The 17,185-nt window shown below is 42.3% G+C and overlaps 1 protein-coding gene across 7 annotated transcripts in view; it reads right to left on the bottom strand.

Annotated features, from left to right (window-relative positions):
- Positions 1 to 17,185, bottom strand: part of CADM1 (cell adhesion molecule 1) — a 152,231-nt gene that overhangs the window by 115,027 nt on the left and 20,019 nt on the right. For 6 of the 7 annotated variants that reach the window (XM_035346182.1, XM_035346184.1, XM_035346186.1 and 3 more), the window contains exon 1: positions 8,072 to 8,168. The exons of the other annotated variant lie outside the window; for it this stretch is intronic. In XM_035346182.1, coding sequence (XP_035202073.1) covers positions 8,072 to 8,153 — 82 coding nt within the window. In that variant the 5' untranslated portion in view covers positions 8,154 to 8,168. Of the gene's footprint in view, positions 1 to 8,071; positions 8,169 to 17,185 lie in introns of those variants that run through there. 7 annotated transcript variants of the gene reach the window in all.

Genomic DNA, 17,185 nt, shown 5'->3' with positions numbered 1-17,185 from the left:
ATACTTCAAACAAAAGAAAGGGCTTCAATATTGGCAAGGCTAACAAGGTCACAAATCAAAATGGAGCACGAGCCACTGTGTCATGGGGACTACCCGGCAGCTTCAGCATTATTGGCTGTGCTTATTACTGACAAAAGATTACGGAGCAGCAAAAAGCCAAACTTGACTGTAGAAACTGTGACAGGGAAAGCAAACATCTTTGAATTCTGAAGTAGAGCGGTATTTCTGGGAAAAGTGAAACAACTGAACCCCACAGTTTTCACACGCACTTAGCAATGAAGGCCAATTCAAAACATCTTGGTTTAAGTGGAGTTCATTACAGAAGATGACGCACGGTGTGAGAACAGTAACGTAATAGTCAGTCATCTTGCCTTTCAATTCTGAAATTAGTAGAGAGAAAATTACATTTTTACAGAAGTCTGTTCAAGATGACTTCCACAACAACATTATACCAAAATACTAAATTGTAAGAATGTTTAATACTGACGATAAAAATCAATCTTTTCTTATTGCCTCTTCCATGAGATTGGAATAAAGGCTGCCTTCATACTAAAAAGGTCATGTTTGCATTTCTGGTAAACACAATGCATTGTTTTTTCCTCTCCATCCAATATGCTCAAGTGAGTCACATCTGGCTGACTTGTCAAAAGATAGTGAAAGTTTGAGGAAATGGTGTTCCACAGATGTTGCAGACTAAAAATAGCCTTTTCACAAATGATAACAATTTTCCAGCTCAGTGGCCAAATATACTGCTCAAAGACATGTATCGCCAATAGAGATTCATTGCAGATGGTAAGTTAAGCAACTTGTTTCTTGTACCATTATAACTTCTCCTTGCTACCAGATTTTGAGCATAACCAAATAGAAACATTCCCGAATTTCAAATCCTACTTAAAAGCCTATTTAAGAACTTCAGCTTCATCTGATCTGACAATCTACCTCAGTATCGTTCCCAAGAACAACCCTTCCCAAACAGATGGATCATCCTCATGCTATCCATACTAATAAAGTTATTCCTTGCTGAGTAGAGTAAGGCCATGGGTTGGCAGAACCTCTAGATAAATTATTCATCTCAGTCAATTTTCATCCAGAACTGCAGGCCAGTGGAACAGTACTGCTAGGTTTATTAAAGAACACTTATCTGGGCAAGATGCTTATGCTGACAAAATTGTTGTTTGAGAAGTACAGCACAGGTTTCTCCTCTGTTCATAAAAAGTCCAGGGTAAAAGGACCAGCGGGAGCCTCGTACAAAAGGGCTATCTCAGACAAGGAATCTCAGCTTCCAATTCTCTTCTTCCATCTCTTCTACTTCAAATCTGCAGGAATAGCTCAGATGATATAAACAGGTGTTTCAAAACACGCATCCAGCCAACACTCTTGCTTTTGTATCTACACCTTTGCAACGAGAAAACTCCAGCAATTGTACCAACCATTCCCACATCAGCTCAAAAAAATTATTTTCAACACTGAGTTAGCATGGGCTCTTCACCCCAACACCTCCTTTCTATTCACATAAACCTGCTGGCAGCATTTCATCATCGGTTGGCAGCCCCTGCAGGGAGCAGGGCTCTCCTTCAGATGCCTCCGACAGGCACTGGCTGTGCCCAGCCTCACGCCTGCGTGGCCCACCATGCATCCTCACTGTCTTCACACAAACCCTCCAGTAGCGAGAAGGGTGTACATTTTCCCGGTAAAGCGCCAGGAAAAAAAATGATGCAATGCCTGGCTTCCTGCTGAACAAGACAATAAGGAGTACTCTAGAAATCCAGGCAACACTTAGGAGGAATTTAGCAGCAATGAAGACAGAGCACTGCGAGGCCAGCTTTGCAGTGAGGTAGTTCTCACTAACCCTGAAAACAAATTGTGTATCACATACGTTATCTCAAAGGAAGGAAGCATTACTACTGCCTCACCACAAATCTGAGATCTATCTTTAAGTATAAAAAATATGCAAGCCCTTATCATTCAACTTCCAAAGGATTAATTTTCAAATCAGCTACCTGTAATAAAAACAGTTGTTCTCCTGCAAATTAATCAGTAGAAGAAAACTGCAGATTTTGCATCTTTGGGTAGCATCTTTCAAAGCTGTATCTCAACAGGAATACAGAAAAATAATCATGTTTTAGTGCCGACCAATAAATAATGGAAAGAATAAAGCACAGACAAAGCAATTTCTGCAAGCACTGCTAGGACTGCTTCTACAGTTATTGATAGCAAAAAACCTGAATATGAACAACATCAGACTAGCAAAAATAGGAAAAATCTTCTGGAAAAAAATCTATAAAATGAATACTGATATCCTACTGGCATCTAACTTAGAACTCTGCAGAGGATAAAACCACCTCAAGACCCGATGCATTTACTGTTGAAAATTCTTTGCATTCCATGACTAAATCATAAATGCTACAGTAGTATTTCAATCTCAGATTCTGCTGATGTTCACAAACTGAACTGTATTTGTATAGTTTATGTTGTCAGCAGAACCCCTAGACTGAACACCATGTCATTCATAAGATAAAGTGTCCAAGAGGCAATTCACCAGGTCTTAAAAAGGAAAGAGTGATGACCTCAATCCCCTTAGGAAGGCTGTCTCCCTAAAATGTCTCCGAAAAGTGAGAATAATGGATTCTGCAGGAATCTATCATCTCTTACTTAAGTGGCCAGACTTAATGCGTAGCATGCTGCACTTCTGCCTTAAATTATTCAGCATTTAAATTGATCTCTGTCCTTCATACCAGCTGCTCATGTAGAGACACACAACATATGTCCATACAGATTCAGGCAGTAAAGCAGCCTGCTTCGTTATAACTCCTGGTTACGGGCTGCTTAAGAGGCATCACTGCAGCCAGCGTGTGTGTGCTTTGTTTAAGCAACTCTCTGCTCTGCCGTACTAGTACCTGCAACTACTTGCAAGTACTCCTTGTGTTGCCAACTACAGTATGTGCTATCAAAAGCTGAAGCTGTTACTCACAACTTGTATGCCTTTGCTTCTTTCTGCAGGACCGTGATTCAGTAGTTCTGCTTCTTAATGCAAAGAGTCCAGATTTGATGTCACAGTTATTAAACAGCCACAAAAAAGTTAATTTTGCTCCCTTTTATTTGTCCTAACACCCTCTGCAATTTTGAACTAATTCAGAAATTCAAAGTCTATCTCCTTTGCGGCAGGGAGGGGAGAGATGAGGAGGCAGTGGGATGCAAACAGCCGAGAAAGTAACTGAGCTGCACCACAGCCACCACAATGACCGAAACCTGAACAGGCAGGATTCTTACTCAACCCAACCCTTTGTGTTTGGTTTTCTGGTTACTGCTTGAATTCACAAGCCATATAAATGTTTGGAAGAAGGCATTTGTTAAATCTTTTATAAGCGTCAATTTAACTGATGGAAAGAAGCAGATATTTTTCCTTACTGCTGCAGTAAGAAAACACAAAAGAATTTTTAAAAAAATCCCACAGCAGCTTTCTCCCTCCAGGGAAGATGGGTATTTGATATTCTAAGTATTTCTACAGCAAAACTGCAGGGAAACAGAGACAGCATCTCGGGAGCTCTGTGCACACTATGTAACTGAGGAAAACACCCTTCCTTCCCCCTTTCCCAGTCCACCTCTGGGTGTTAATGGGCACCCGTCTGCCTCAGCTCCCCAGTTCAGCAGACAGAGGCATCCGAATGGTGCAGTACCAAGACTGAAAGGCACATGCTGGAGCAGAGGGAGCAAGAACTGCATCAAGTTCTTTATTATGGTTAACAATCATGATGCTACTGCAATCCTGATAGGATGGACGTTTCCTATCCCCACGTCTCAGACAGATATCCAGCACCAATAGAATGAAATGCGTTTATGTGGACACAATGTAAGAGGAACGGAAGCAACATCCCTAGGTCTTGATAGCCTAGGAAATGCATAGCAAAGCCGCAGCATCCCAGCTGGTTACCTGCAGCAGCAGCTGAGCTTGTGGTTTCCTCTTTAAGAGCTGGAGAGCTGCAGGAGGCACAGGAACACCAACGGCAGAACACACCATAAATAAACATCTCAGAGAGAAAGTTTTGTAACATCTACTATGCCTGTCACATACAAATGTTCTGTGCAGAGACAGATGGTCTAGGCTTCTATTAGCAATGAATAATGAGATATGAAGTGAAAGGTGTGAGATGCTATTTAACCTTGCTTCCCCCCAACGTCGTAAGTCCCGAACTGTACAGCATTTGATATTTTTGTGGTTATAAAACACCAAGAGCAGCAATATCACAAGTTAGCTAAGCACCAGCTATTTCACTATCTTTTAAACCAAATCTGTTCCTATTCCTTTAGCCTTCTTCAGTATCAGCTGAACTGTCTGCAATAAAACAATGCAATAGCCAGCTGTGATTAAAAGGAGCTACCCAGTGAGCAACCCACCATCCTAAGAAGCAAAGCAATCCACACCAGACATTTCTCCACCAACACCCAGTATTACCTTCATTAATCAAGGGGTCCTGAAGCAGCCATTCTGACTTTACAACAGATCCAGAGATGAGCTAAACTAGTGAGAAGCGGTACAGCAGTCAAACAGGGAACAGCCTCACCTGTCCTCACTACGTCCTCTCCAGCTCGTGCCCTGGTACTAGTACTGGTGTGCCTGCACAGCGAGTTAGCATCCCAGACTGAAAACTAACCTGGTAAGAGATGTCAAAAACATGCGTCTCCTCTCAGCTGGGTTCGTGCTTGGCTCACTGCAGTTGTGCATTCTCTAAGATGACACTACCTGCACAGAAACTGAACTTGCTCATGCTGGAGAGGACATAGGAAAAAAACAATGGTCTCCAAACACCTAAGAGGTAGCTGCAATGAAAATATGCTGCTCTGCATATACATTACAGATCTGGCAAACTGCAACAGGTTTAAACCACAGCATGGCAGGTTTATTCAAGCATAAAAAAAAAAAAAAAAAAAAAAAAAAAAACACACACAAATAGATTGCTTAAGGCAGTCACAGCTGTTTTAAAAACAAGCTGATGATGACTGCCTGTCAGGAATGGGTTGGGGAAACCTGATCCCAGCCCAGGCAACAAGGGCTGGGACAAGATGACTTTGAAAGACCATGAAGTCATCTTCCATCCAGCTCAGGACACACTGGCCTAAGCCAGCAGAATTTACAGAAAATTGTAACTTGAAAAAAATATTCTGAGGTGAAGGATCGAGTTAAAGCAAAGTGACAGACCGCCGCAGGCCTGTTCTGCACCAACTAAGAGACTCCTGCTACTTATGAGGGTGGCTATGGAGTTAAACTTCAAATTAAGAAAAAGGATAGGAAAGCACTCAATTTAACTGGCTTCACATTATCTTCAGCCGAACTCAAACACTATTACATATCTGTGGTAACTTGCTGAAGCAGAGATAACTCCCCCACCCCGAGGCCCATCACAAGGTAACCTTGGCCATACTTATCAGATGGCACAAGCCCAACCACTGCCCTGTGCTTGAACATAGTCTGCAAAACATGCAGGCATATTGCAAGAAAGAATTTATTAAAAAGACAAGTGTTCTGTAATGTAGTCAGTTCCTAAAGCTGTACTTGATACGCACAACCTTCTTCCAAGGCTATTCAGTTCTTTTGACATGCATGCAGCAGTTCTTTCAACTATTTACCTAATTTTACTTAAAAATATAGGTTATGAACTAATTTCAGCTTGCCAACCAATTTACTAGTTTATACACCTTCTAAATTCAAACAGCCAAGTAATAACTGTCACCTGCAGTGAAAGCCAACCAATTCCAAAAAACCTCTGAAGAATGCCAGAACACAGCTAAGCTCTCTGGCCTGCTTCGTAGCTTAAGAGCATGCATGTTTGCGTATTGTACTCTCCTTTATTAGCTTATACAAATAGGATGAGTAATTCAAACCATCAAGCCATATACATCTCCAGCCTTTTTGCATATCTCTAGCAAATCAGCAATTAAACACACAAGAAAGCCTGCGACTGAATGTTCTTACAATTCAGCTCTCTGTACTGCCGGAGCCCAACATTATGCAGAACTACAATGTCAGTGCAAGTGGAGATTCCTCTCAAGCCCATCTACCGCACGTAAGAACAAGTATCAGCACATCTGCTCATCTGCTACTCGTTACATCAGAGACACTAAGCTTTTAGGAATAAATCATCTAAAACTATTTAAAACATTTTGTTCAGATTAATGGGCTATTTTATACAAAAGCACAGTCCCTAGAGTCATGTGCATTTGCAAACACGCTTGCATAACCAGTTTTAGTGATTTGTAGACAAAAATTTGGCAACATGATACATTTATCCAGGGAATACACGTTATGTTTTACTTAGATAAATACACATAATTGCTATTCCCCATCTATTCTCAGCAGCTGCATTACTAGTTGAATTGACTAATAATCACAAGGGTGCACTACCTTCACACTGGAGAAGGTCAAACCGGCTAGGCAGGAAAGCATGTTTCCTCTTTTAGGCATACGGAGGCTTTAAAAAGTATTTCTGGGATCACAAGACACTCATACAAGGCTGTAAGTCTAAGCTACCTTCAAAATCCACTACTAATAATGTTGTCCACAGCAACCTCTCTGCCCTTTTTCTCTGAATTTCAATGACAGTAATCCATAGGATCTGTTTTGTTTTGTCTTGTCTTTACTAAGAAGTTGTGGTTTGCAGGTGCACGACACATTTTTAAGGGAATCCTTAGGTCGACACATTGCATTAGAATTCAAGGTTTTGTGAACAAATAGTGAAAAAAAATAAAAATGCAGTGGACAATGACATTATTAAAAAGCCACAAAGTAAACAGTTATTTACATCCTTGTAAGAAACTGCCCTTCATCTGGGAAGTTTACCTTTTCAGTTGGAAAATTAAAAAATAGCAAAAATTGAAGTGATTATAGGAAGTCTACATCTGTTTTTAACTACTTTATTAGTATCAAGTTGTTTTGTTTCCTTCCCAAATTACAGATCCGTCCCAAATCGATTCCATATTGATCTCATGTTAATGAAAGACCAACTAGAAATCTATACTCAGAAGATTAGCAGGGAAAACTGGAATTAGCAATGCCTCCACAAAACGGCATAACAACAGGCTAGAGGCTCATATCCATCCCACTCCATTACCTTTGGAGGATGTGAAGATGCTATTTGCACTGACTAAAACTTCATTAACACCACAAAAAGGAAAGCATCATGTGATTTTGTCTTTAGCTATCTTTTAAATCTGAATGAAAGACCTAAAACTTCAAAACTACTCATTAAATAGAAATAGAGCCTACTTACCAAGACAGAAAGTCCATGCCACATTCAGCTCGTATGTGCAAGAAAATGCAATGGCAGGCTGCTGTCATTGGCCTTGGCTCATTGCAAACTGAAGACAATGGTGAGAATGCAAGTGATGTCCTGCAAGAGACACAGGTACTACCCCCCTGTTACCCCACCCCCCCCCCCCAAAAAAATAAAAGAAAACTAAAAAAGATGAGTGAAAGTAACAGAAAGGAGCAACAGCACCGCAGTCTTACTGCCAAGCCACAGTCAAAAAGGAAGGTAACTTCTTCTGTTCAAGTACCTGCATCTCAAATTCTGATGAACTTGAGCAACAAGGAGATGCTTGCACATGCTTTCTCTGTCCGTACACACCAACACGTATACATGCACACGCTTAGATTAATAGCAAAGGGCTCCAGCACGTATCGCAAATCTTTTCATCTGGGCAAATAAAACACTCTTGCAGAAGCAAATTTTTTTAAATCCAATTTGTCACAACAAATAGAAAGGCATGAAATACATTGTTATCGTTACACAGACATTTACATTCCTTATTGCTAATTTAAAATGGGAAATAACATTACTTTCTGGCAGATGAAATACAGCTCTCATCATCTTGAAATACGTTAGAAGTAACTGTATTCTGAATGAAATACGCTTCCTAAATACAGCAGTCAATATTAATAGGTCTTTAAATCTCACAGGATTGGAAGCAAAAATTCACCCAGTTTAACAATGTCTGAAGTAATAGGACACTAATGAGTTGCTATGAACTCTTAAAAGTTCACCTAAAGATAATTAAAAAAAAAGCCACCTCCTACCTGTTTCATATGGGAGACGATAATACCAAACAAAATGTTTTCTCCTACAGCATCTCCATTGATGCCTCTGCAAAAATTCCATTTCCAAACAGCCTGACATTCAATACTGAGATGTTAAGATCTGACTTATCCTTTTCAAAGCAATCTCCTTGCTAATGCGTCTCTCCCCACCAACCTTCCCTGTGGCTGATCCCTTTCCTACAAAGTTGCTCATGATTCAAACAGGTAATTTCTGTCTTTAATCTAGATTCCAGAGGAAACTAAATTAACTTCTCAGTGCCACACATGGAAAGCACTGCGTCTGAGAACTCGCATTTGAGGAGTTAAGGCTGTCAGCTTTTAACCAATATATCATAACAAGGTATTTACGGAAGCATCCAAACAGTCTCAGACAGGGTGCCTGATAGATGCATAAACAAAGCGCAGGGTTCTTGCATCCTGCCTCTCCTTCCTACACCAACACCAGCCCCCATAAGCCATAAAAGCCAGGAATTAAGAGCTGTGAAGGAATTAAAACCCAACGCACGTTTCAGCACAGCAAACAAGGCGCTAGCGGTGCTCGGAGGGCAGCCAGCACAGGGGTTCACACGGGCAGCAGCACGGGGGATGCAGCTCCTGGCCCCCGTGCCCAGGTCCCTGTCCCCGTGCTGTGGCACAGCGGGGCTCTGCCACAGCCTGGTTCCAGCATCACCGGGGGAAATAGGGGGCTCAGAAGCTCCCTGAGCATCTCCAAGGACCAACAAGCAGACAGCAGTTTGTATGTCATCCACAGCTGGGAAATGGATACAGAAGCCTGACCAAAATCCAGCAGCAGTAAGGCTAATCAAGGAGACGAGGGTCTGGAGCTCCAGCCCTCTCCAAAACCCTGCTTCTCAGAGCCCTCCTGCTGTGCCCAGAAGAACATGTTTTTAAACTTCACAATCTGAACTCAAGTCACAAGCGTAAGTCATACCTGATGCCTGAACTACTGATAGCTACAGAAGCAGAAAACTCAAGCAAGAAAAGCACATGGTGAACATGCCACCTCACCAGATACTGAGCTGTCCAACTTCAGTATTGCGAAATGGGGAGGGAAACAAGCCTCCTCAATACACAGATCCCCTGCTGACATCAGGAAGATTCACACCTACTTGCTAACAGGAAAGAAACCATTCAAACCACAGGATTAAAGGCTTCTTTTTGCTAAATTCATGTTTTGACAATAGCTTTTTTTTTTTTTAAGAGACATTTGTCATTAACAAACTTTAGACAAGGTTAATGAAAGTTCTGTCACTTTAATGTCTAGCCTGCTTTAAATTACAGATGTCATCTGCCATGACTAAAGAAAGGGCACTGTGCAATAATACCATAAACTATCATCTCCAGGGACACACAGGTAATTGCATAGCTCATTAAAAAACTGTTTTAATTATTAATTGACCGTGTCAGAGTTGTCCTTTGAAGTCAAGTTTAATTTTTTTCTTTGCAAGCATGCTGATTCCAAGCTGACCTACAGAACTTTCTCTGCCACCCCATGGAAGTGGAAGGGAAGGCTTGGGACCAGGCTCACAGCACGGGACCAAGTCTCAACAGCACGAGTGTTGCATGATCGCACAGATCTAAATCGGCAGTACTGGATTTTAGAAAGGATAAAGATGACAAAAGTACAAGTATCATATGGTTTCCTTAATTGCCAGGTGTTAGACTGTCAGAAAAGGAACATTTCAGTGACTGTGGTTACCTCGAGAGGAAGAAAGCATCCCAGCAGTGAGCACGGGCTGCAACTGCACTCCCAGACTGAAGTTGTAGGAAGTGATTTTACCGTGCTGGTGTAGTTAAATTCTCCTTTGTTCCCCTGAATCTTGTAGTGTGGCAAAAGACACGGTTTCTTGACAACTTTTTTCATGGGCATTAATTTTACAAGGAAGCAATAAAACTCAGCTGCTTCTACCCCCAACCAGCACCGACAACACAAGTAACACCAGTATGATGTAGAGCAAAGGGTTCAAAGCAGCACTCTTGTGTATCCAGCTGCAAAGATGAAAATAACATCTGCTCCACACTGCCTTGAAAGGCAGACTTCATGAACACGAAGGCAGCTGAGAATGCCTACGTGCACTCACCACAGCCTAGTGATAGCTAAATGCACAAAACGTTGCATACATATCAAAACGGGTAAATCACTAAAGGCATTTAGAGGGACATCATAAAATACAACAAACAAGCAGCTTGTAGGGATGCTATGTGAATGGGAGGGTTAACAAAAATAATGCTTTTATCTCACAATTACATGAATCCACAGCTTGCATTCCACTGCCCTACAACCTTCCTTTTCACCCAGTTCCTGTTCACGCTATTTGCTAATGTAATTGAATCCTTCAAGCGTCTTTATATTTCACTCTGGTTTGGGGACAATGCTGTTGAAATGTGTTTACCATCCATCTTTCTTAACGTGCTTAATCTAAATAGAAGACTCAAATCCAAGATTGTGTGTTTGATGGATAGCTCACCTTCTTGCAACAGTATATCGCAAATGCATCCTATTATTGCTCTCAGAACCTTACAGAAAGCCTCTATTAACAGTGATTTTAGCTTCTCCCACCAAGCTAGCTATCATACATACTTATTACAGCATAGTATGATTGAAAATAGATAAGGTTAAAGGAGCTGCCACGCATAAGACAGGGTTATGTGAACAAACTTAACAGACCTCCACCAGTGTCATACAAGACTTCCAAGAATTTTAGGTTTCAGAACTAAAACATTGCTTCCCCAGGTCACCCAGTAGCTTTCATTGTAGTGAAGAACCCCATCAAGGTATGCTGGGCTGGCTTATCCAATTAGAAATAAATAAAATAAAATGCATTCTGTTTCCCAAATCAGGTAAATATAAGTGCACCTGCCACATCCACCTTGTAGCAAAATACAACATACTCCATAAAGTCCCAAGGAATTACTAGTGAAACTTTAAATTAATAAAGATAATAACATTGCTTTATGGCATTTAGATGGCCATGACCTGAGATAGAAAAAATGCATTACATTTGAACAACAACTAAAAATTAATTACTAATGCCACACAGTTCCAAGAAATCCAATTTTGTATGGCTAATACAATTTTGTATTAAGACTTGGATATTCCTGATAAAAAGCAAGTATTTTCCTAGACCAAAGAGGCTCAAAGTAGTGTAGCATGTATTGCTAAAAAGTGTGATCCTTCATTTCTCAGTTTGCAGTGTTATACAGATCCACATGTACCCAGCTTTCAAAAAAGTGTAATTTTGCATGCAAATAAAGCAAAGAAAAATGCCTGCTACTCAGAAAACAATGAGGTACTCTTCTGTAATAAACAGCTGGTGGTACTTCATGTACAAGGAACTTCCTGCATAATTACCAGTTTACATTGCTGGTTAATACTAACCACAGCCCTTGCAGCCTGACCAGTACCATTCTCTCTTGTGTAAGGATGGACATGGGGCCGAAACGTTCAGTAACTGAAGACTTGCTGCTGCTACAAGCTTCAGTTTCTCCCACTTACAAGCTTCTCCGTTTCTTCATGTGTAAACCAGGGCTCTGCACCCCCGTGGAGCCGGGGGGAGGTTTTGCAATGGCTATTATAATGGACTCTCACCAATCATTTGTTACGTGCTGCTTTCCATCTGTGAGCTTCAAAGTTCACACAATAATAATATGATGCATTTTCTAGCATTTTACCAGGAATGGGCAGCTGTGCCAAGTAAGTGTCTACCCATCATACTTAACATACTTGGCAGCAGAGCAGCTGTTGAATCTTGGCCTAACAACGGGTGCAGGACATCTGCTAGCATCCCCGAGACTTGAACGAAGCACCTTGTATTATTTGAGACTTGCTGGAATCTTCCTGGAAAAGTTGATTATGACATGTAAGTGGCACACGTGTGTTATTAGGCAAATATCCAAACCAAAGGTAGTGCTGCATTGCTTTCTTTCTTTTCTTTAAGAAAAGCCAACAGCCAGTAAGTGTGTACAGCCAAGTGAAGTCAGACTGCTGTAGGCAATGGTGCTAGGAGAGCTACACAGCACCAGAAGAGTACAAAGCAGGGTGAGGGCAGGGGAAGGCTGTGCAACGTGCTCATTAATCATGAAAACCAACCAAAACAAAAGCCAGGCCCAACATGAAGCAGGAGAGAGAACTGCCTGAATTCCAGTCCCAGATCTCAGGGCAGGGCCGTGACCAGCTGCACCTCCTCGCTGCCCAACCATCACCGTCCGTGTCCATTTTCAAGAAGAGCAAGTTAGTGCCACGTAACTGGCCTTTCAGAGTACAAATGCAGATCGAGTATAAATAATGGTAGGTACTAGTGAAGCATCTTCAAAGTGTACTGTACCAAGATGCTGGCGTTGCAGACCACTTCATTTATATCACATGGGGTAAGCGGAGGGCATGCAGTTCACCCTGGGCCAAGCCTGTTCCTGCTGCAGAGCTCAAGAATTGAAACTTGCCTTCTGCACAGTGCTTGGGACGCAGGCACACAGGAAGGCAGACAGCAAAGCTTCAGACTGTTTGTCACTGGAGCAGCTACATGCCTTTCCTACAGAAGGAAAAAAAAAAAAAAAATCTTCCCCCCCCATCCCTCTGAGCCATAATTAAAACTGTGTTCAGTATTGTCAGTGCACTGCAAGGTCTCCCAAGGAGCCCGTGCCTCTGGCGCGTCCAAAGGCACCTCTTTACAAGGGTGAGCGATACGATACAGAGCTGTAAGGATCATTGCACTGGCAAGTATCAGAAACTGCCAGATAACCTTACCGAGGGAAAGGAGAAATAAAGCAAAAGAGATGTGCAAGAATGAAATGAAAACATTTTTATTTCTAGGAGCAAATTATATATACCAGTCTCATCTTTTATCCCTGTTAAAGCTCACCCTGGCTTCCACAGAACAGGGAAGAAAAAAAAAAATCAGAGGTCAACACCTTATGTCAATTTTCCAGCTTCTCCCCAGTCAATGAAATAGTTAATTATAGTTTTTCTACTTGTTTAATTCAGATAGAAAAGTCAACCACTTCATTTAATAATTTAGTTGAAACATGTCCACATAAGAACACACTAATTTCTCATTCAGCTTTCAAACTGAATCAATTTAACGGCTGCCAATAATACAGCAGCAGCAATGCAAAAAAACTAACAATTGACAGTAAACCAAAGTTAGTCGTTCTTTATAAATTGACTATTGTCTCAAAGCCCGAGAAAGAAATCAATGCACATCAATGTCTAGAAACTATTAACCTATCTGCACTAGACTGTAATAATTGAGCACAATTAGACATCCAACTTACGGAATTCATCAAAACAAACAAAATGCAGGAATTTTCCATCTAATTCTTGTTCCTTTTTGGAAGCACATTGCCTTTGCTGCTGCCTTGTGTTCTGCTGGTTCGTCACTGCGTTCCTGTCCTTTACAGAGGAGTTGAGCAGTGCATGAACACGTGGCTCGATGGGGACCGCCGAGCATCCCCCATGCACCCCACGCAGAGGAGCGGCTGCTGCTGCAGGCTCAAGCTTCAGACGTGTTTTCCCAGGGCAGGCGCGCAGCACCAGGGGCACACACAGCAGCACACTGCCTGCAGTGAGCCCTAAAAGAACTTGCCCAGCGCTGGCCACCACACATCTCCTGCGGCCACCTGCATGGGCTACCCATGTCCCCAGCACTCGACTGGGCCAGGGTCCTTGGTCACCTGCCTGGCCAGACCTCAGCAAGGCATTTCATCTCGCCAGCAGCAGCTCCACCTCTGCACTTGCTGGACTTTGGAAGAGATCCCAATTCAGCTTTCAGATGTCTTGAAAAACAGCCCCATTACTCACTTAATAACAAAATCCTTTTCAAGCAAAAAGGCACGTCAATTAACACTGGAAGTGATCTTCCCATGAAACCCACTAAAATTATTTTAGGCTGAGTACTCCATTACAAACCTCAGCGCTTTTCTACCCCCTTTTTGGAAGAAGTATTTTTACCTCCAATTCATTTGTCCTAGAAGTCAAGCTGCATTGGGTTCATACGTCATCTCCTGTCCCCTTCAACCAAGCAACCCCAATGCCAATTTAATTTTGCCCTGCCTTGCTGCTCCAGAGCTCTTTCACATTTCCTGGAGCCCAGGGATTAGCACACTGGCGTGGCTCTTGAATTGAAAAGTGAGGCAGAGAAGATAATTTGAAGATAACTTGTCGATAGGTGCTCAATCCACAGGCAGCACAGCGGTGACCTTGCGGTAGCTGCGCTCAGCCCATCATCTCCCATTGCCTCTCTGGTGCCATGGGTTCAGCGGCTGCTGGTCACACCACCTTACCGTTCACTGCAGATTTAAACCCACTTCTGGAAACGTTTTCCATTCAGAGGTCGTAACTGTGACTTTGGATTATATCCTTAAAAGTCAGTTATTACATCATTTTTAAAGCCCCATCATATTTTTTGCACAAAAGCAGGGAAAGAATCAAGTTAAAAGTAAAAATCATTGCTTCCCAGTTCAGACTTTCATTCCTCACCCTCTATCTTCAATGGGAAAAGCTCAAGAAAATATTAAAAAATGGGCACAGCACAGAAGGGAGCATACCTCTGTGTTTTAATGCAACTGAAGCCCCGTGTCCTCAGGTTATCTCCCAGGAGGCGCAAATCAGAGTTAAATTTACAGTTTCAAATCCTAATCTTTCAGAACACCAATAATGCTCCTGGTTCAAACAGACACAGGTTAGGAGTGAATGAACTAAAAGAGGAAAGATAAAGGGTACTTGTGATGCCAGTGCTCCTCTTCCCATAAATCTACTTCCTTTTATATTAAAGGAAGTCATTGATAGCAAATGGATTTTTCAATGTATCAGCCAAATGTAGAATTTCAGTGAACTCGGTCATAAATTATCCACGAGGCAGAGGGCTGGCTGGGGAGGGAGGGAAAAGACGACAGTTACAAAACAGAAGCAGCTCTGCAAGAGACAAGAAGCGAAGATGCCCTACTTTCAAAGGATATTTTTCTGCTAACTTTGTCATTTCCCTCTTGTACATGCACCTATGAAGGATACTCACAGGGGATGCACACTCCCACACAAGTGGAAGCTGCCACAGGAACGTGTCAGTGGAGGAAGAAACATCAAAATCCACTGAAGAAAGTGTTACAGCACCATTTTACAAAACTGTTTTGTGAAGTCACTGTAGGCTGTAGTCTAAAACAAAAGTTAGCCAGCACACATTACAAATGGAACAAAGGAAAGGTACAAAAACTAGGAGACCTACTGCTATTTTCTTTTGAAGTCACATATTTCTTAAGGCAAAGAGTGAAACAAGATACTCTGATAACAATGTTTCCTTATAGCCTCTTTTCTCCCATTTTTTAAAAAAAAGTCAATTTCCAGAGGGAAAACTTGTTTGTTATAACCAAACATATGTGAAAAGCAATAACATAGCAAATAAAGAGATTTAAGTCGCAGGCAGGACCTTATGGTTTATGGAACGCAGAAATCTGTGCTTGCTCAACTCTTCCAGCGTCACCAATTGAAGAGGAAAATGATGCTTAAGCTCTTTAGAAGTAAGAGGACAGAGAAACTGCTTAAAAGAGAAAGGGAATTCTGAAGCACATGTTCTACAAATCAATTGAGCCCTACATGTTACTCCTAGAGAAAAAAAAAGTGATTAAAAAAAAAGGCATCAGGACGATGCTGTTCTTGTGAGCACCACCCCAGCACGTGGCTGGAAATGCCCACAGAGGCTTTTTCCATTCAGACCAGTTCACCGTGCCCTCGCCCCAGGCTGGCCCGTTCTGAATTCCTCTCGTGTAGCCACACATCGCTTCGCTATGTGCTGGCACAAGGGGCAAGCCAGGAACGCAGGCACTGCACAACCTTGGCCACACAGCGTGCACAGAAAAAGTTTGCAGCTGTCTGAAAAAATCTAGTGTACACATATCGATTATTATTTGGTGTGGCCAGCAGCACCTGCTGAAGCTCAAGCTGCACGAAGATTTTATTAGTGCTATAAAGGATTGTATTAAAAATACATGAAGTATGCAGACAGTCACACCTTCTGTACGTGGCTCCACTGCTTTAAGCATCTGCAAATGAAGATAGCATTTGAGCAGCAGTAACTTTATGTATGTAGCTCTCTATTTTTATCATCTTTGCTTGCTACATGCTTGGTATAGGAAATGCATGAGCTCAAAGGCAGCATAATACAAGCACTTGCTCCAAACCCCACTTGCGCAGACCAGGCAGCACACCTCGGTCCTTCTCAGCCCTCCCCTCAGGGGCCGGATCATACTTGTACACACAGCTCCTTGGATGAGAACGAGAAGTACCCTTTGGAGACCCCTCCTTAGCGCTGCTGGCCATCATGACTTGATACACACCAGGACTGCCAATAACACTGCCTTAACTGTGGGCTCTGAAAAGGATCACAAAAGAGGCTGTCCAACTGGTAGCATGGCTCCGTGCTCCTGACATCAGCGGATGCGCTTGCTCCAGGAAAGTCACCAGAGGCAGGGACTGCAGCCCAGCAGCAGCCAAAGTCAGCTCTTGCAGGCTGCAGGATGAAAGTGTTGGCAAGATGCCTTCAAATGTACCTGCTAACATCCCTCTCAAATCCTAAGGGAAGCAGATCACCAAAACCAAATCTCCAGACAACTTGCTGCTTCTCCGAAAGGACAAAGTAAAAGCCTCTGTCCTGACAGCAGGGGGACCCAACCCAGCTCCCATGTTACCTTATGCCAAGAGCTTCTCACCTGCTCCGAGTCAAGGCAAAGAGGAGCAGCTCTTGCCAGTGCACTTACAGGGGCAAATTTCTCCCTGGGAAACTTCCCACATCAGCCTGGTCAGCACAAACGAGCAAAGAGCATCACAAGTTGCCACATCCACCGATCCCAGGTACACACGAATTTTCTACTCCACCTCATTGCCCACGACATGTTATTCAGCTGATATCTCCACGGCAGATAATCAAGCCTCTTCACTACCTTTCTTTATTAATCCTTCCTAATCCTCTTTCAAATTTTAGCTTCAGTTTTAATTAATGAAAATCTGTTTTTGTAAACATGTTAACAGCACCTTGTTGAAGTCTGCTATTGCAGATCACCACAAATTTGCTTCCTACAGCTCCCATGCTGCAGCAAAGCCACAGT

The sequence above is a fragment of the Oxyura jamaicensis genome, chromosome 24 (assembly GCF_011077185.1).
Source record: "Oxyura jamaicensis isolate SHBP4307 breed ruddy duck chromosome 24, BPBGC_Ojam_1.0, whole genome shotgun sequence".
Lineage (NCBI taxonomy): Eukaryota > Metazoa > Chordata > Aves > Anseriformes > Anatidae > Oxyura > Oxyura jamaicensis.
Note: the sequence above shows the minus strand (reverse complement) of the source record. Positions and strands in the feature narration are given on the sequence as shown.